This window comes from Lagenorhynchus albirostris, chromosome 8, assembly GCF_949774975.1.
Source record: "Lagenorhynchus albirostris chromosome 8, mLagAlb1.1, whole genome shotgun sequence".
NCBI lineage: Eukaryota > Metazoa > Chordata > Mammalia > Artiodactyla > Delphinidae > Lagenorhynchus > Lagenorhynchus albirostris.
The window spans coordinates 87,816,656-87,838,104 of NC_083102.1; the positions used below are offsets into that span (position 1 = coordinate 87,816,656).

At 34.2% G+C, this 21,449-nt stretch overlaps 1 protein-coding gene across 3 annotated transcripts in view; it reads left to right on the forward strand.

Annotated features, from left to right (window-relative positions):
• Positions 1 to 21,449, forward strand: part of KMT2E (lysine methyltransferase 2E (inactive)) — a 99,027-nt gene that overhangs the window by 65,249 nt on the left and 12,329 nt on the right. For all 3 annotated transcript variants that reach the window (XM_060157247.1, XM_060157249.1, XM_060157248.1), the window contains 8 exons: positions 143 to 181; positions 4,535 to 4,765; positions 4,881 to 5,011; positions 6,338 to 6,455; positions 7,451 to 7,560; positions 10,601 to 10,865; positions 11,810 to 11,908; positions 21,057 to 21,221. In XM_060157247.1, coding sequence (XP_060013230.1) covers positions 143 to 181; positions 4,535 to 4,765; positions 4,881 to 5,011; positions 6,338 to 6,455; positions 7,451 to 7,560; positions 10,601 to 10,865; positions 11,810 to 11,908; positions 21,057 to 21,221 — 1,158 coding nt within the window. The remainder of the gene's footprint in view (positions 1 to 142; positions 182 to 4,534; positions 4,766 to 4,880; positions 5,012 to 6,337; positions 6,456 to 7,450; positions 7,561 to 10,600; positions 10,866 to 11,809; positions 11,909 to 21,056; positions 21,222 to 21,449) is intronic.

Genomic DNA, 21,449 nt, shown 5'->3' on the forward strand with positions numbered 1-21,449 from the left:
TCCCCTAGTTCTGACTGTATTGATTATTACCATATTTTGTGTTATTTATGCGACTTCAATAAAAAGCTTGAGTGAACTCATTTTTAAATATTAATTATATCCAGTTTTTAAAAAACTAACTCAGAATTCCGTGTTATTTCAGGCCTTTCGTGAAGGATCTAGGAAATCATCAAGAGTTAAGGTAAACACATTAAATTTAAGCCCTTATTATCAGTTGTCAAATATCTAGTGGTTAACTAAGTGGTTGCTTGTTCATAATAAAGTAAATTATGCTGTCTTAGTTCTGTGTCATTTTATTGCTTATTATCTTTACCAGAAGTGGGACCATAGAGAATTATAATAGGGTTAATATACCACTCTTGGAGTTTATTAACACTGTTAAAACATTAAACAAAAGGAGATATATAAGTAATTTCTAATAGTAAAATTTCTAATACTAAAATTAAAAATTTTCATTTATCATTATATTCCGTGTCTCCAGTACCACTAGTATTCTAGACATAGAAATGCAAAATAATATTTGGAATTTGAAATTTTGCTCTTTTGCAGAGTTGGAATTCTAGTGATTTAGTTGTCAGTAGTTATAAAATATTATAAAATCACCATAGATTCACCGTGTAAGTACAAACTGGTCACTTGTGCCTTGAATTAATTAGAATACATCCTCAATGTTGTAGATGCCAAGATTGCTGAGAGAAGCAAGCCCCCCCAGCTGTGCCTCCCCTTAAAAGATAGGTTTCTGTTGGATCACGGAGGTCAACTATACAGTGTTACTCTAACTTTCTAGGTTAGGTAGTAAAGGAGAATGAATATCTCAAGTTGCCAGATATTAAAATAGGATGTGGGAAGCGTGTTAGAATACATCTGTTGTCCCCATAGTATAAAGTGTAATCATTATTAATTATTCCACATTCCTGGAAAACAGATCATTAAGCAGCTGTCCAATGATTATTCTTGCATAGTTTTGGAACTCTTTCTTAAGAATGTTAATACATGGTGTCACTCAGCATACTGCAAGTCCAAAGTCTTATAAAATGTTCTGTATATGTTAAAGTTGGGGGTTTTATATTTACTATATTAAACTTGTATTTATGGGATTTTCTCTGACACCAGAATGAAGAGGTCTGAAAAAGGGTTTTTTATTAAGCTGTTGGAACTATTGATACTCCAGTGGTTGTCCTTTTTTCCCATTTTATCTAATCTGAATAGCAGGCTTAATGAGGAAGGAGCATCTTTTACTTAACTGAGATATTTTCATTTATTACGTAAAGAAGTGACAGATTAAAATTTGAAAAATGCTTTGTTCACCTTTGAAAATTTTTCCGTTAACTTGAATATGTCTTTAAGATCATTACATTTCTAATAAGTAATTCTGTCATATTAAAAAGGCTCAAGAGATATAGAAGAGCTGTACTGAAGAGAAACCAAGTTAGTAGAGGATTTATTGGGGGGGGGGGAGGGAGAGCAAAAAAAAATTAAAAGCTGAGAAGATTTCTTTAATAAAGCTGATGAAAACCTTAATATGTAGTGTCATATAGGAGAAAGACAAATACTGTATATTATCACTTATATGTGGAATCTAAACAATAAAACAAATGAATAAGTAGAATAGAAACAGACTCACAGATACAGAGAACAAACTAGTAGTTACCAGTGGGGGAAGGGGTGACAAGGGCAAGATGGGGTTAGGGGCTTAAGAGGTACAAACTACTATGTATAGAATAAATAAGCTACAAGGATAATAATAATAAGCAAAGGGAATATAGCCAATATTTTATAATCACTTTAAATGAAGTATGATCAATAAAAAATTTTGAATTACTACATTGTACACCTGAAACTAATATAATATTGTAAATCAGTTATACCTCAATATATAAACAAATAAATAGGGGTAGTAAAAAAAAGTGATTGTAAACTTTTGTGTCTGTATATAGTATTTGAAAAACATTTTTGTATTATATAAGCCATATTCACTATAGAAAATTCTGAAAAATAAAAAAAGAATAAAAATAAATAAAGGCCCAAAAATATGTGATGTTTCATATTTGTATAAAAATCTGTTCTTTATCAAGTGGTCATTATAATGTAGAATATATAATTCCGTAAAAGATCAGTTGGTAAAAGAAACCTACCCCTATCAAATAGTTGAGCAACTTACTATCGTTTGTTTCATTATAGAAAAGAATACTTTTTGTAGTAAAGATTAGTTACTTATATGGAAGGTGGACTGATGGTAAATTTTAGTAAGTGTTACCATACACATGTACATGTCTAACAGCATATATAAGAATTTTCATGAAATCTATATGTGATTTTTAAATTTCACAGTTATGGTAGGTTGTACACATTATAGAAATAATCTATCTTCTCATAAAGGTGTTCCGTTCTGTAGAAAAATTGATGAACAGCATTTGCAAACAACTAAATTGAAACTTCTTGTGTTAATAAATCCATTATAAATTTGAATTATGCTATTGATAAGATATATGTTTTTGTTATCTGCATTAATTGATTTTCGTCCTAAGACTGCAAATAATTAATTGAGGGAGTCCAGGCTTTAATAAACTTTTTAAATGTGTGGTAATTATGCCTTTCTCTAAGTTGCATTCCAATGAGAAAAGGATTCCCTTTTTGTTTCCTAAAACCTATTGAGAGGTTGTAACTTTTCACTGCTTGGCATTTAGCATTCTTTTTCTTTTTTAAAAAAATTTTTATTAGAGTATTGTTGATTTACAATGTTGTGTTAGTTTCTGCTGTACAGCAAAGTGAATCAGTTATACGTATATCCACTCTTTTTTAGATTCTTTTCCCATATAAGTCATTACAGAGTACTGAGTAGAGTTGCCTGTGCTATACAGTAGGTTCTTATTAGTTATCTATTTTATATATAGTAGTGTGTATATGTCAATCCCAATGTCCCAATTTATCCCTCCCCCCTTTCCCCCTTGGTAACCAAACCATAAGTTTGTTTTCTGCATCTGTGACTCTATTTCTGTTTTGTAAATTAGTTCATTTGTACCATTGTTTTAGATTCCACATACAAGCGATATCGTATGACATTTGTCTTTCTCTCTTTGACTGACTTCACTCAGTCTGACAATCTCTAGATCCATCCATGTTGCTGCAAATGGCATTATTTCGTTCTTTCAGTGGCTGAGTAATATTCCATTGTATGTATGTACCACCTCTTCTTTATCCATTCATCCATCGATGGACATTTAGGTTGTCCATGTCCTGGCTATTGTATATAGTGCTGCAGTGAACAATGGGCTGCATGTATCTTTTCGAACTATGGTTTTCTGCAGACGTATGCCCAGGAGTAGGATTGCTGGATCATGTGGTAGCTCTATTTTCAGTTTTTTAAGGAACATCCATACTGTTCTCCGTAGTGGCTGTACCAATTTACATTCCCACCAACAGTGCAAGAGGGTTCCCTTTTCTCCACACCCTCTCCAGCATTTATTGTTTGTAGAATTTTTGATGATGGCCATTCTGATTGGTGAGAGGTGATACCTCATTGTAGTTTTGATTTGCATTTCTCTAATAATTAGTGATGTTGAGCATCTTTTCATGTGCCTCTTGTCCATCTATTTAGGTCGTCCGCCCATTTTTTGATTGGGTTGTTAGTTTTTTTGATATTGAGCCGCATGAGCTGTTTGTATACTCTGGAGGTTAATCCCTTGTTGGTCACCTTGTTTGCAAATACTTTCTGCCGTTCTGTAGGTTGTCTTTTCGTTTTGTTCTTGGTTTCCTTTGGTGTGCAAAAGTTTTTAAGTTTAATTAGGTCCCGTTTGTTTATTTTTGTTTTTATTTTCATTACTCTAAGAGATGGATCAAAAAACATCTTGCTGCATTTTGGCACTTAGCAATCTTATCTTACAGATTTTAATAGGGGGTATGAGGAGGAGCAAGCACTTAAGCTTAAAGGTCTTTATTTTGTGAGACATTTTATTCTCATGTTGAATTTATCATGTGGACAGTTGATTATAGATCTTGGAATTATACAAAATTAAGATATCAAAGTATATTTTTATTATAAAACATGTTAAAAGTTGAAGTATTATATCAGAAAATAAGTTTATACTTAATATGTAGTATGTATAGTTTACATAATAATTGCAAATTTATTCTGGTTAAATAGAACTGTGAGTACAGAGTAGATATTGGCAGTCTCAAAAAAATTATTACACGCTTTTTTTAACCGTTAGCTGACAGTGACTCCAAAGTTTTGGGTATTTTCAGTTTTATTGAAAGCCTCCATTTGGCTACAGTAGTGAAGCTTAAATTTCTGCTATTCAACTTAACTCTGCTTCCTTCAGTTTTCCAACTCGTGTGTCTGGCATCAGTATAAAAATGTATTAAGCTGCTCACTTATGGTCTTTTTTTTTTCTTTTTCCTACTAGGACCAACTTAGAAAGCCTATCATCATTTCTGGTTTATATTGTATTCTTTTATATAGATTGTCATATTGTGTGTGTGTGTGTAAATACTTAAAATCCAGATATTAATGCTTAGTTTGCTATGATTTTAGGGCTCAGCTCCAGAGATTGAGCCTTCGTCTGATGGTTCAAATTTTGGATGGGAGACAAAAATCAAAGCATGGATGGATCGATATGAAGAGGCAAATAATAACCAATATAGTGAGGGTGTTCAGAGGGAGGCACAAAGAATAGCTATGAGACTGGGCAACGGAAATGACAAAAAAGAGATAAATAAATCAGATTTGAATACCAATAATTTGATCTTCAAACCTCCTGTAGAGGTAAATATATCATTTGCCAAGAGATGATAAAACAACCTTTTTCTACTGTATATCTTAAGTACTTAGACTGAAAGCAGTCTGGTTTTAGTTAATCTCAACTTTTCTCTGATTGTAGAGCCATATACAAAAAAATAAGAAAATTCTGAAATCTGCAAAAGATTTGCCTCCTGATGCACTTATCATTGAATACAGAGGGAAGTTTATGTTAAGAGAACAGTTTGAAGCAAATGGATATTTCTTTAAGAGGTATATTCATTTTTTTCTCCATGTTTTCTGTCGTTAAATATTGAATTTTTGGCTATTTTAAGCACAAAGCTATTATTTATGTGTATTTTGTTTTCTAAGGGATTATTTTAATATTTAAAACTGTAGATGCAGATATATTCCTTAGTCTCTTTTTTAAAATTAATTTATTTTTGCTTGCGTTGGGTCTTCATTGCTATGTGTGGGTTTTCTCTAGTTGTGGCAAGCGGGGACTACTCTTTGTTGCTGTGTGCGGGCGCCTCATTGCGGTGGCTTCTCTTGTTGCAGAGCACGGGCTCTAGGCACGCGGGCTTCAGTAGTTGTGGCTCACGGGCTCAGTAATTGTGGCTCACGGGCTCTAGAGCACAGGCTCAGTTGTGGCACATGGGCTTAGTTGCTCCGCGGCATGTGGGATCTTCCTGGACCAGGGATCAAACCCGTGTCCCCTGCATTGGCAGGCGGCTTCTTAACCACTGCGCCACCAGGGAAGTCCCTATTCCTTAGTCTCTTACCCATCCCTATCTTGCTGACACTCCTAAAACAATCTACTTCAAAGATAAACTGTAGCAATATAGGTGGACATTAATGAAAAAGTCTGATTACCTGAGATTATAAGGAACCCTTTCCATCTAGGACTTTCCTAATTCCTTATAATTGCTAGAACCTGCAAAGACCACTGGTGACCACGTCCTTCTTTTATCAGAGGATGTTAGATTTGGTCTTACGTTATTGTCACCACTTTCAACTCCGACTTTCTTGGTACTGGAAGGACTTTGGAGCCTTCTTCTATCGTTTGTGATTTTGGGGGTGGGAATTGATGTGATCTTGTGATAGCCATTGCTTCCCTGAGGTCTAGAAATATGTTTGCATCTCTAGGGAAATAACATTCTCAGCCTATATGCTATAATTATTTAAAATATTTCATATTGTTTATGACTTAGTTACTTAAGTTATGAAAGATATACAAGAATCTTTCCCTTTCGTATAGCAGATTTGATCTGAAACAGTGCTGTAAATCAAACACGTAAATGCACTGATAGGAACTTGAATGGCATCTCATTATGAATCCTTATGTAAAGGCAGTAATCACTCCCTTTTTATCATTCTTTGTAAATTTGAATTCCCACCTGAATTAATTATCTTTGGTTTAGGTAAGGTTATATGAGCAGGTAAAAATCTTATTAGCATGAATTAGCCTAGTGGTTAAGAATGGGTTCCGGTATCAGACTGCGTATATTCAAATCTTGGCCTCCCTACTTACTATGAGTCTTTTAGAAATTTCTTAAATTCAAAATGTTAATAGTTTCTAATGCATTTCTTTTTTTGTAGACCATACCCTTTTGTTTTATTCTATTCTAAATTTCATGGTCTAGAAATGTGTGTTGATGCAAGGACTTTTGGGAATGAAGCTCGGTTCATTAGGCGTTCCTGTACACCGAATGCAGAGGTAAGCTTATAGAAATCCTTTGGGGAGGCAGGGGTAGGGAGTGTGTGGAATCTGAGTATTAAGCACAAAAAAGTCTGGTGGCCTAAAACAGACCAACAGTTTTTAGTTGTTGATGCATTTTATACTCCCCAACATCTTTCCATTACGAAAATTTAGGTGATAACTGGCTGTGAGGTCTCAGGTTACTTTGAGCATTGAAGAAATTGTGATGTTACTTGTAAGAGAAAATACTGGACTTCTCTGTTTATTCTGGAAGCTCTATTTATGAGTCAAATATATGCTCTGATTTGATCAAGGTAGATGACGAAGCTGAAAACTAAAGTAGATTTTATATGTGCTAGTAAATTATGTTTTAGAAGTGGTGTATAAAATAATATTTCTGGTTTTGTTTTTCACATACCAAAATAAATGTTTTCTAGTTATATAATGTTACAGGTAAGTGTAGGTTTTGAAGCAAGACTTACAGATTCATGTCTTCTTTTTGACTTACTAGCTTTGTAACCTTGTCTGTGCTTCAGTTTTATCTGTAAAAAGATGTTATGTGGAGTAAAGGAGTTAATACATGTAGAGTACCTAGAACAGTGTATATCACAGAAAAGTGTAGTGTTAAACTATACTTTAACTATATATTTATAAACTGTACCATTAATGCGTTTCATTAAATCAAAGATGCCATCACTTGTAAAACTCCCAATTTCACAGATTTTAAAAGGGGAAAAAATATGCACCATAGAATTGATGAAATAGAGTTATTTTCTTTTCGATGCTCCTAGAGCCTGCATCAAACTTGCATAGATGTGTACCTCCTTCCCAGTTGATAACCACTGATTTAGGTACAAGTCTTGTAATTAATGGCATATTTTCCATGTTGTATTTGTGAATTACTTTGAAAAGAATAGTTTTCAAAATTGCAAGATGAGATGCTTCTAAAGGTAGAAAATAATTTATAGAGACATATATTTATGGAAATACAAAATTATTCTTTTAACTAACAGGTGAGGCATGAAATTGAGGATGGAACCATACATCTTTACATTTATTCTGTACAAAGTATTCCAAAGGGAACTGAAATTACTATTGCCTTTGATTTTGACTATGGGAATTGGTAAGTTCAAGTCTGTAAATATGATACCTGTTGTTTTGAAATAATTCCTTAATGTCCTTATAAAAATGTAGGTATTGTCATTACTTCTTTAGCTTTCTATTTTTATTTACCATTAGGCAATTAAAAATACTTGGAAACGAGCATTCTGATATCAGCTTCCATTACAGCATGGTTGCTTTGGTCTTCCAGACTTTTCTTATTGTAATGTAATGCTCATAGTATAATAATTAGTAATCCTAATTGAGCAATACTGACCTTGTTTATGTGAGAATTTTTTCCTTCTTTCTTGTATTTTAGGTAGAGTGTAGAGTTTTACTCATTCAATTAATTTGGTTAATCAGTAGAAATGGATAATTTCACTTATTGCCCCTCAGAAGAAAAGAAATTGTGCCAAAGTTTCTTTGCAGTATAAATTGAAAGGGTTTGTTGGCGATTGTACGAGGAAACTCTGAGAACTGTTGTTCTGAAACACTAAAGAAGAGTTGATTAACACTAAGAAAAGTTAATTCTGAGTAGAGAAACTGCAATTTAAATTTTAAAAATTTTACTGTAAAAAATAGTAATACAGAAGTCCATGTAGGGAGTTCCCTGGTTGCCTGATGGTTAGGACTCTCTGCTTTCACTTCTGTGGCCTGAGTTCAATCCGTGGTCAGGGAACTGAGATCCTACGAACCGCGCGGCCAAAAAAAAAAAAAAAAGTCCATGTGCCTCATTTCCAAATTAAGAAGCAAAACATTATCCATTAAAGGCCCATATGTTTAGCAGCCAGATTGCGTCTATCCCTCTGTCTTTTACCAGAGATAACTGCCATCTTTAATTTGGTGAGTTTAACATTTTTACTATGTCTGTAGATGTCCCTAAATAGTATGGAGTAGTTTTGTATATTTTAAAAATTTATGGAAATTATAATCTGTATTATTTTGCATTCATCTTTTCTCATTCATTACTTTTGTGAGATGCAGTTCTTTTGTTATGTGTAGCTCTAATTCATTTATTTTCACCGCTGATGGCATTTATCCATTCCACTATTGGTGGACCTTTAGATTTACAAAAAATGCTGCATGTGTACATGTTCTCTCCATGATAGGGACGTAGAGGTGGAATTGCTGGGTTGTAGAATGTGTACAGCATCAGTTTTTACCAGACGTGGGTGAATGACCAGTTTATACTCCCATAGCTTTACTTCCTTGCAACACTTCTTTACTGTACTTTAAAAATCGATGTTAATCTGTGTGAGATAGTATCTTTTTATATTTGTAATTACCATCTTCCATGATTATTTTAAGAGCCCAAAGATCCTTTTATGTAGTCATTTGTCATTTGGATTTCCTCTCTTATGACTTGTCTCATCATCTGTTCATTTTTCTGCTGGGTAGTCTTTTTTTTTAAACCGATGTGGGTGGAGGCACTTCTTTATATATTCTATAATCTTTTGGGTTATAAGGATTTCAGTTCATATCCTCCTGTATTTTATTTTTAAGAGTTTGTGTGGTATCCATTTTACATGCAGACATTTTTAATGTCCATTATGTTTTCTGTCAATGAAATCCCTCTTCCTTCAGTATATGCATCTCTACTTGATTGTTGGAGTCAGATTTATCCTGATAACTAAAGTGTTTCCTTTTTAGCTCTTTCTCCACCCCCCCCACCAAGGTGGAAAATTGAGCATAATAGCTCTTTGCTCATTGCTTTGGGGGACTGTTTCCCACAGTGGTTAAAAATATAAGCTTTTTATAATCTGACTCTCTGCTTTCAAATCCTAGCTCGGTCACTTATATTAGTTATGTAACCTTGGACCAATTTTGTCATCTCTCTCTCCCTCATTACCTCATTATAATATGAGAAAAATAATACCTAACAGGAATATTTCGAAGATTGAGTTGACACATGTAAAGGGTTTAAAACCATTCTTGATACAAAATAAGTGCTGAATAAATATTAGCAGTTGTCATCATTATTATTTGCAGTTCTGTTGTCCTAAAATCAAAGAAAATATCTAGAAAAAGTTTCCAGCTAGTTTCTGTTACTGCCTGATTTGTAGAGGTGAGGGGTAGACCATGATGTTTGAGTTCTACCCCTGATTCACAGAATTAGACAGTTTGACTTGTAGCTTTCTACCAGTGTTGAAAGTGAATGAGTTAGGCGTATTAGAAACTTGGAAAAGTAAATTATTTTTTATTATGAACAAACTACTCAAAACATGCAAAGTGGGAGTCTTCCGTTATTATTTAACTCTGGTTTGGGCATTCAGCCTATATCCTAGAGATGAACTGACTCTTGGTGGTAGACAAGAGGGTAGAGAGTTAAGAAATACTGAAGAGCTGAAAAGTGTGGGCTTTGGACTCAGACCTGTATTTGAATGTCATCCCTACCACTTAATGTGTGACTTTGGACAAGATACTGACCTTCTGAGCTTTAATCTCATCCGTAAAATGGGAGTAATAATTATCACTACTGTGAAGATGAGAGGTAGTGCAATTATTTTTCAAGCTTCCGTTTATTTGAAAGAGGGAATACCTAAGGGCAAAGGCAAACATGACATTCAGTTTTTTCAAGGTAGGTTTTTAAAGAACCCTGGTTATTGAAATCATTCCTTAAAGTATAAGACAAACTAGTTAAGGTTTGGTATTTATTGTACCTAGCATTTTTTATTTAGGTCAGATTTAGAGTATTTTATCATATTCTGCATATACACTTTATAGCACTCTGAGGTAACCTGGGGTTTTTGCCTTAAAATATGCCATGGTATCATTTGACTTAAAAAGACTCAGTTTTAATTTATTGGAGTTTTTTCCTTCTGTAACCCATCACTGGTTATCCTTATGATTATGACCAATCTCTGGTCAGAAATCAACTTCTAATTATTATATTGTTTTTATGAGAAAATTTATTTTGTCATAGTTATAAGGAATGAAAATTAGCGAAAACGATTGCTTATAATTAGTAATAGCATACAGTTTTGTGGAGGTGTAGCTTAAAATGGATTAGAAAATATTACAGTCTATATCTTGAACAAATATTTAACTGGTTTTCTTTCCAGTAAGTACAAGGTGGATTGTGCATGCCTCAAAGAAAATCCAGAGTGCCCTGTTCTGAAACGTAGTTCTGAATCCACGGAAAACATCAATAGTGGTTATGAGACCAGAAGAAAGAAAGGAAAAAAAGAAAAGGATATTTCAAAAGAAAAAGATACACAAAATCAGAATATTACTTTGGATTGTGAAGGGACAGCGAACAAAATGAAGAGCCCGGAAACTAAACAGAGAAAGCTTTCTCCTCTGAGACTATCGGTGTCAAATAATCAGGTACTGAACTATGCTCTACTGAATCTTGATGAAAGAAGTTAAGAGAAGAAAATTAATTTGTCATATTTTATCCTCTTTTTTGTATAAAATGGCTTAAACTTTTTAAGTCATTCTCTTATTTAATGAAGTACTTATAAATGTAAACTACAGGTTCTGCTAGAATTTGTACAATATTTGTTAAACTTTTAAGAAACAGCTCACCCAGCAAATCCTTGTAGAATTGAATACAAGATTTTCCTTAAGACTGGGTAATTAAAAAAATTCTTCCAGATGGCACTGTCCTTATGTTTGTAATAAATGTTCTTATTTAAAGTCTTAAGCCATAATTATTCCTTTCCTTTAATATTTGGGACATAATGAAATCAATTCTGTAGGGGTGGACATATGATTTTTGAGAGGAAGTTATTTTAAAAACACATAAGATAAATTTGAGTAAAGAGTTTGGCCTGTACTTCCGCTTCACCAGGAAGTATTTTGTTATATGCCCTCTAAACAAATGGAAGTTAGTTAGGCGGGACCTTTTAAATGTGAAGATTAAGTAAGCTTTTATTCGTCTCCAGTGTCTTATCTTCTAAGGATAGTTTCCCGTAAGTGTTAAATTGAACAAACCTTTATTAAGCACTTGGTATTTGTAGGCACTGGGTTATGTGAAATAATTTATATGTTTATGTGTTGGTAAGAATATAAACTTAAGGCTTTGTGGACTCTACTGATAAAGAACATTATTGACTAGAACTTTGAGAAACAAAATTATTTGATTGCATGATTTTGAAAAGTTTCCTGAATTAGGAACCAGTTTTAAGTTTCTGAAATGGATTTAAGTACTCTTGTAATTTTTATGTTTAATTAGTTCTGGTTGAAAGACATTTAAAATACATGGTTCTGTGCCTCTAGTTTGTAGATGGAGTAGTAGTTTCTATAAAGCAGTCATTTCCATCTTTCAGGAACCAGATTTTATTGATGATATAGAAGAAAAAACTCCCATTAGCAATGAAGTAGAAATGGAGTCAGAGGAACAGATTGCAGAAAGGAGAAGGAAGATGGTAAGTTGGAAGGCCGGTAGCAGCTTCCTTCTGTCACTTGGGTTTTAGTGACACTGCTCGTCCCAAAATACTTGCTGCTGCCTTTAGGAGGGCCTTTACCTTGTTCTTTGAAGTTAGCAAACATGATGTGTCCCTGAGCATTTCTATTTGGCTTTGTCATTACCATTCAAGTAACTTCCACTAATCTTTTGTATTTTCACTGTGTGTTCATTAGACAATTTAGAATTTCTGACATTTAAGAAATAATTTTTTAACATTTTTGAAGCAGAGTACTATTAATTTTAATGCCAGAATTACTGTTCAAAATGTTTTTCATTAACTAAATGTATCCTTTCTCTTCATAATTTAATGTAAAACAAAAATGGAATTTTAAAGCTTATAATAGCACTAAATAAATGGCTTATGCGAAAAAGAAGAATACCCACTGTTGGCAGCTGCTATTTTTACATCTCATATTGCTATCACAAAGTAAGGTTTCCATTAAAATAAGGTTAGTATTTACACTCCCTGTACTATTTATTTGAAATATCTTAACCTGTATAAAAACTAGGACAAGATATTTTCTTAAAAATCCATGGTAATTTAGCAATTGATACAATGTCTAGGCCAGTTAAGAAGACATTAAGATATAGTTTGCCTTAAGATTTGAAAATGACTTTATATACCAACTGATGATCTTAGTACGGGCTTTCCCCACTCCCCTTTATTTTATATGCTCCCTTGTTTCCTGTTTTAGTGATTTTCATGTTGTATTTCATGGAATCTCAGGTGTCATATACTTAGCGGTAGGATCTTTGGATTTTGGTCATTGTAGGCCTGCTTAAATGTAACTCTTATTGCCTTGATGGTCATTCCTCTAACACTGATGTATTGTTGATGTTCAAAATTGCAAAAGCAATGCAGAACTGTTTCACAGCCTCAGGATTTCAGAAGCACTGCTCTGATGGGACAGGGTAGTGTTAGGAACAGGAGAGAAGAAAAACAAATATAGGAGAAAATATTGGAGGAGGTTGCTTATAAAGAAAAAGGAGTTCTTCCTCTAAAAGGAATTATCTTGAACCTTTTTCAAGATTGGGTTACATCTAATAAATTACCTGTACCTACCCAAATTACCTATGGCCCTTTCTTGACTAGATGTTCAATATTGGCCAGTTCATTCCACAATTGCCACAGCCTTGTCTTTGCAATAATCCTGCAGAAACTTTTAGAAGATCACTTTAGGGTATGAGTGGTTTCTGTATGAGGCATGCGTCTGATACAAATACGGCTTTAAGGGCTATAACAATGCTTTTGGGGGGAGAGAAATGAGAGGAAAAAAGAAAATTCAAACCTGGAGGTTTGTTATATGACTCTGGGGCTACTTTTAAAATACTTCCTTCTTTCAGTGCTGAGAAAGTTAGTGGAACTTAGAACATCCTCATTTTGAGATGGCAGAAGGAAAGAGAAATGCCTTTTTGTTGAACATGATGGAACTTTGGATAGGTAGACAAAAAGGCATACTTGGGAATCCAGTTTTGTCCAGATTTTGTCTACTAGTATGCTATATTAATATAAATGAATACTTCATGTTTTTATATCTGTTTTAGCATATTCATTTTAATATATGCCACTAAGGTGGTTGTGCAGCTGAGTATTTTTCATGGGAATAAACAAACGTAAATATTTAGAATTTGGTATTTTGAAGGGATATGAAATATTTTTTATTGAAGTATTGAGGTACAATATTGTATAAGTTACAGGCGTACAATAGTGATTGTTTTTAAAGGTTATACTCCATTTATAGTTATTATAAAATATTGGCTATATTCCCTGCACTGTACAATATATCCTTGTAGCTTATTTTATACCTAGTAGTTTGTACCTCTTAATCTGCTACCCCTATACTTCCCCTCCCCCCCTTCCCTCTCCCCACTGGTAACCAGTAGTTTATCTACATCTGTGAGTCTGCTTCTTTTTTCTTATATTCACTAGTTGTATTTTTTAGATTCCACATATAAGAGGTATCATACAGTATTTGTCTTTCTCTGACTTATTTCATTTAGCATAATGCCTTCCACATCCATGTTGCTGCAAATGGCAAAATTTCATTCTTTTTTTATGGCTGAGTAGTAGTCCATTGTGTGTGTGTGTGTGATATACATACACACACATATATATGTATATTGGTCACATCTTTATCCATTCATCTGTTGATGGACACTTAGGTTGCTGCCATATCTTGGCAATTATAAATAATGCTGCTGTGAACATTGGGGTACACGTATGTTTTCATTTAGTGGTTTTCTTTATACACTGAGAAGTGGAATTGCTGGATCCTATTTTTAATTGTTTGAGGAACCACCATACTGTTTTCCTTAGTGACTGCACCAATTTACATTCCCGCCAACAGTGTATGAGGGTTCCCTTTTGAAGTAAGTATTTAAAAATCCTTGGCTCCTTAACCTGTAGCCTTCAAATTCACTGTAATGTTGTTAGTTGTAATTGCTGTGTTTGCCTGGATGTTTTAATTATAGAATTTTTGCTATACTCAAATGACTAGAATGCAAAAGCATGCATCCTAGAATTCTTAAGCAGTTGGTTTGGCCCCTTCCCACTCCCCAAAGTATTAGTATTTGTGGGATGAAATATTTTGTTTTGAAAAGTTTAAGTACTCATCAGCCTTTATTACTCCAGTGTTTGCCTTTTATATTGGCTATGTTAACATCAGTAATTGGAAAGATAGGTCAACTCCTGAGAAACTTAGGTCAAACTGATTTAAATTTTCTCCTGTGATGGGACAGACTTTAAAGCATTATAATAGGAGATACCAGTTCTGACATGTATATATGAGATTGAAATATAAAAAGTCAGACTTTCCTCCCAGATAAGTACCATGTAATGTCCAAATTCAAATATACTTCAGCCCATCCTTTTGTAGTATAGCTTGAACCATATGAAATTGTTGATTTGATAGTTTTTATCTACACAAATGGCAGTTCCATATACAACCTAATATTAGCATGTTGCTCAGTCTCCAAAAATAGCACAGGTGATTTATGTAATTTGGTTGCTACTTTGTTCCTTTTGTTGAGAGTGGAAGATAATATCTCTGCCTTCGAGGGCATTTAGAAAACAGTTACAATGCAGCAGGAAGTGTGGTAAAGGAGATATATGACAGGTAACTTATAGCTGGAGGGATCAGAGGTCATTTCATGAACTAGGTAGAATTTACCATTACCTTATGATGTTTAAAATCACATTTGGCTGGAATTATAGGCTGTTTTTTTGGGGGTGGTGGTGGTGAGGAGGGATATAGGAAAATAAGATTGGTTGATTGTAGATCACATGAAATGCTGAATGATGATTTCATGAAAGAATACTCAAATCATTAGGGGGCCAGGGTAGAAAGCCATTCTTAATATTTTCCTTTTTCCTCCATTATATTTTGTCCTCTCCTTACAAAAGCTCACATGTGGCTAAATGGTATGGAACTGAATAGATGGTTATTAGACATTTTCTCTTTAACTAGTAAGAGATACTTCTTTGGCAGTGGGTTGGAATTGACTTGGGAGAATCTTAAGCTGAAATACAGTGGGTTGAAATATAATAATACGGTAAGTTGAAATACAGCAGGCTGTTTATACTCACCTGGTTTCAAAACCGGGGTACTACTGAGTAGACTCTCCCAGGTCCATGGTAGTTGAGTTGAAGTTAGGTGGCCATAACCTTGTCAGAGGTTAAGTGTACAGAAGGGGGTTAGATATTGAGAAGCTCACCTTATTTTGATGAACAGGTGATTGATTAAAAATATAAAACCTTAGAAAGATTTAAATTCAAAAGGAGGCTTGCTTCCCCTCCTTCACCCCATTTATAATGAAATGAAAAGAACCTCCTTTGTAGTATCTTTTAATATATTTTCAAAATAACTTTCCACAACCTTATGGAAAGAGTACTTGGGGAATATAGTCTTGGTAATATTTGATGGCCTGTTATAGTCAGATTGCTTAAACTGGAATCCATGCAAGGTGGTTCAGGTGGTCTTCACATGTAGGAGGATAGAAATTTGAGACCAACAAAAGGATATGAAGGGATAGTCACCTAGCTATGAGTTTCTTAAACCTGTCAAGCATCTAGGACAATCTAGAATCAACTGTATATCACCAGAATATAAACTACATAAGGGCAAGGATTTGTGGGGCTCATTGCCTTAGCCCTAGCTTCTAGGGGGAAAAAAAGGTCTGGCTTTTATAAAAGTAGGTGGTCTATAATTGAGCTTATTAGATGTTCCTGGCAGCCATTTGAGGAAAGCTACAGATACGCCCATGAGTGTGAACTAAATGAAGCTTATAGTCCAGGCAGGATAGGATGCAGGATTCCCCACAATTTTCTCAGGCTTGATCCTTCACATCAAAAGGTATTCCATGGAACTCTAATTAGATGTTTTGTGAAAGAGAGAGCTTTGTAGCCAGCTGACTTTAGTAAACAGTATACCTTGTCCCCAACTGGGAGATTTCCAGTATACATGGTGTTTGAAACCTCTTGAGAAGTTCGGTTTATGTCAGCATTTCCTCAACCTGTACGTCCTTGCAACTTGTTTTTCTGTAGTGACACCTTTGACATCCTGCAGATTTTTATTCTATAGAAAAAACACTCTGAGAAGACACTACTATACAGAATCCATGCTCTTACTAATGTCTCTAGGAAGCGACTTGATTTAGAAGATCAGTTTAGAAGATGCAAAAGAATTTTTAATAATAGTAAACTATAGGGGAGGGTAAATTTGCAAGAAAAGTCATCTGACATGTATTGTCCATCTTAACTTTTCTCTCCTCAGAGCATGACTAAGTTAACGTTGATTACTAGTTTTAATTTTCTTAAGTCCCATTTTCTTCACCACAGTGTTTAGGAATTGTTTTTTCAAAATCGTAGTATCGACTAGCAAAAAGGAACCTGTTTATTTTTATAGGTTGTCTGTTCAAACGAAATGAGGATATTCAGCTTCAGCTGCCTTGTAGTAAATTCAGGATTTCCAAAATCTTGTTTAAAGACTTCATTACATACCTTCAAATTACAGTGATATACATGGTTTATATAATGTATACCCAATTCTTATTCACTTAAAAATTTGGGTGTTTGTTATATGCTGAGCACCATTTAAAGTACTGGGTGAACAAAAGAAGGCAAGGTCCCTGTTCTGGAGCAGCTTTCACGGAGGACGGGGTGGAAGGAAAAACAAACATCAAACAGGAAAGAGTGCTATGAAGTTAAACTAAATCATCATGTGGTAGAGAAGAAATGGAGATACTTACTCTTTTGGAACAATTTTATTGGTAAGCAGTAATCTTAGCATTTTTTTAAAAATTAATAAATTCCTATTCAAAAGGTTAAGGGAAGTTAGTTGAGTAAGAAGTCTTTTAATTTCTCTATTTCAACGCTGTAAGTAATTTGGTAGGTTGGCCCTGCCATTTCCCTTTTCCTTTAAAAGGCAACTTTGTTGTTTTTAAGAGCCACTTCCTACTTGGTAGTAAGGTAAAAAAAAAAAAAAAAAAGAAATCACAAAATACCTAAATGTCTTCATTTTGTTTCCTTCTCAATTCTTACATCCTACTACTAGCAAATTTCCTTCTAAAGCCACTGTAAGGCATCCAGAGTACATAAGCTTATTTTCACTCAGCTTCATATTACCAAATATCTCTAATTGGGATGAATTCTAACAATTTAGTCAGTGTAGTTTAGTTCTTCAGTTGTGATATTGTATAAAACTTTAATTCGTGTTATTATGTAGTCCTTGAACTATATGGACCTTAGGTTTTCACCATTTTTTAAAAAATATAAATTTATTTACTTTTGGCTGCGTTGGGTCTTTGTTGCTGTGCGCAAGTTTTCTCTAGTTGTTGAGAGTGGGGGCTACTCTTCCTTGTGGTGCAGGGGCTTCAGTAGTTGTGGCTCACAGGCTCAGTTCCTCCACGGCACGTGGGACCTTCCCGGACCAGAGCTCGAACCCATGTCCCCTGCATTGGCAGGCAGATTCTTAACAACTGTGCCACCAGGGAAGTCCCTCACCATTTGTTGAATAGGGGCTCATACAAGAAGATCTCCATAGTCTCTTCCAAGTACAAGGTGACATGATTTCAAGTTAAATTTGTGTTCCAGTGTGTTTATACATTGAAGCACAAAATTGTAATAAAAATTCTCACTGTACTCACTCAAGTGATAAAATCCTATAAAGGGATATTAAGCAGACTTTCCGCTTACAGAAAATAACTGTACTCTTGTGTGTTATACTGTAAAGCCATAAACTGAAAAATGTCATAAAAGCAATCTGTAGATCTCATCAGAGATTTGTCAGTTTTTTTAGTTCAGCACCCAACACTCCAGCGTTAACAACAGTGTTGTTGTTAACAACAAAAGGCAAAAGTCAACCCTGTCTGATTCTAATTCTAATTCTAAATCAGGGTCTATCAGTTGCCAAGCTCATAGAGAGTAAAAATGACTTTTGAGGTCTGAACAGTCAGTAGCTTGGAATGAGTCATGAAAATGAAACATGCAGGTCCTGGTGGTAGCCTTAGGTGACAAGTATCATCTAAACTACATCCAGCTCAGAGGTCAGGATCTATGGACAATCTGCTGAACTAAGGCTCCTAATTTCTCTAGTCCCCTGAACAATCAGCTATAATTATCTCAAGCTATATATAAAACTTATTTATCAGTTAGCTCTATAAAGTGGGTGGTAAATTTTCAGTCATTACATACTGTATATCTGGTTGTGTGTGTCAGAGAATACACTGGTGAATATAAAAGCTGAATGACATACGAACCTTAAGGAGTTTAAAAAAAAAGTAGATTAGTAACTAACGTTTTTCTTTTCTTCACATAATCAAAAGCATGTTTACATTTTCTAAAGTGTGTGTTTTAAGATGAAGCTGGGTTAAAGCTATTAGGATACCTGTTTAGTGCTTTCAGTTAATAGTTGTAGTAAATGTAGGAAGAATTATGCTTTATTTTGCATTATGTAGTGTGTCAGTAGTTGGTAATTGGAAAGAAGAACAAACCAGGAGCCTGGAAACTTGGATAATAATTATGGCTCTGCCTTTGAGTGATTCTGTTAATACACGTGGGCTCTGGTTTCTTCAGCAGTGTAGGACTAGATTATTTTTAAGATCCTGACCAGCTCAAAAAGATCGAGTCATCTAGAAATAAAGGATTTTGCTTTGACTATCCATTAGCTGCATTGTTTACCAAGGGAGTTCAATTTTTAAATGAATTAATTTTGTCTTTACATCAATTAATTTTATCTCTGACCCTTACTGTATCTAAAACAAGTGAATAATGGACCATGTCAAGGAAACTTCTTTTGGCATAAATTCGTATTTATCTTAGGAAACTTTCCTTGGATAATCATGACATAGAAAATATCTCCTTTGGGTGCCTGGCCCGTGGGTAAATTTATTTTATACATAAAATGATTCTTGCTAAGACAAGTTTGTTTCTTTTGGAAAAATGTACTTTTCCCAGATTTATTTTTAAATTTATAAGCACAATAATGAACCCCTTCTCTTGCTACCCACCCCCATTCCACAGGTGAAGCAATTATGAAAATCTTATTTTTTAGTTACTCCAGACTTCTAAATTTAGGGTGTTAGAAAAGCCCTAATATATTGAGACAGGATTTTTATAGAGAGCCATAAATGAAAAGGGGTCGAGTAAAGTGATTTATTAAGACCAGAGACATGTATTATCTAAGGAAAGAATTCAGCTTTAAAACTTCCAGTTCCAGTAAAGAGATCTTTTGCCTATGTTCTTTATTTTAGTGTCTTATTATCCATCCCAGACCAAGAAAGCTAAGACGCAGATATGTGTCCATGAACAAGTAATCTTACCTCTTTGGATCTCAGTTTCCTTACCTGTAAAATAAAGAGGGTGAGGATAACACATTTTATAAGACTGACACATTTGCAGTATGGTAGTCTGTTTTCACCAATTATAAAGTTCTCAGAAGAGTTTTGTTTACATATTTCCCTTACCTAGTGGAACAATAAAAGGGAAAAATATAGGAAAGAGTAAGTAATAGTTTTCATAGTGTAGGTGTCTTACTTAATGCTTGAATCTCTGCTGATAATTACTCGAACTCTAAAGCTCTGATATTGAGAAGACCATGCAGCCAGACCTTGAGTTATTGATCTTTCTTTCCTACATGGATGACAATAAAGGAAGAAAGATGAATGGATCTAAGCCTCAGGACCTGGTTCTTTACATTTGGAGAACTGGACAGTTGATGGACATGCTTCCTGTTTCTGGTTGAAACCTGAAGCATTTGCCAGGCCCCCTGGCCAAGGCTCTGGGTCTTGCTTTTAATGTTCTCTCTCCAAAGAGAACTGATGCTCAAAGGAACTCTTGCTGTTTTCCAGTCTCTGCCTTGAACTGTCAGTGTAGACGGGAAGAGCAGAAGATAGAGGAATGCCTTATAACAATTATAATGGAGGGCAAGAGAGCCAAAGGAGAAATAGTAACACCTAAGAAATGCCTACCATTTTCCAAGTAAGGTTGGAAAACTTCACAGATATTTTATATTTGAATTCATTAACAATTCTGTGAAGTGTAAATATTGTTACCCACATTTTATAAGATGCTCAAAAAGGTTAATAACCAGAGTTGTTACATTGCCTAGGGTCACAGAGATAGTAAATGACTGGTTAGCATCATGATTTAAACCCAGGACTTCACCCCACAATATCCTGCTATGACATGTCAATATATTCACTCCTTACGTTCATATGGATTTAACCTTTTCAACATATTATTACCTTAGGAACTTTGATCTTATTTTTAAAAGGCTGCCTAATGTATTATTGAGAAAAAAAGATTTTTGGTTTGATAAAGCAGGGTCGTTCTTGAGTCTTTTTTTGGTTTTGCCTTACCTTTATCATTAACATACAATCATCCAAACATTCCTTTCATTGTAATATATTTGTAATGACAGGGTTTACCAAGATGTTTGGGATTCTCAAAGATCTAAAATGAATATAAATGTTTTTAATCCCATATCTACCATCAAAAGAGGTGTTTTGCTAACACCATCATAGAAAATTTTTTTTAATTTGCCATGAACATTTGGACTTTTGAATTTTACTTCACAGCAGTATTTATTATGTTACTTTAAATTTTGTAGACAAGAGAAGAAAGGAAAATGGAAGCAATTCTGCAAGCTTTTGCCAGACTTGAAAAAAGAGAGAAAAGAAGAGAACAAGCTTTGGAAAGGATCAGCACTGCCAAAACTGAAGTTAAAACTGAATGTAAAGATGCACAGATTGTCACTGATGCTGAAGTTATTCAGGTATTATTATTCAGGTCTAGTTTTATTTTCACACTTCACCACTTTCCAATAAAATTTCCACAATTTAATTACATCTATAAAGAATTTTTGATGTGATACTAGCTTTTCAATAGCATTTCTCAAATCCTATGAGAATTTAAGACTTCAGCTATGAGACTCCACTTGCTTTGTTTTGGAGAGTAAGAAAATTTTTAATTATGTCAATTTAATATATATCAGAATTCATAA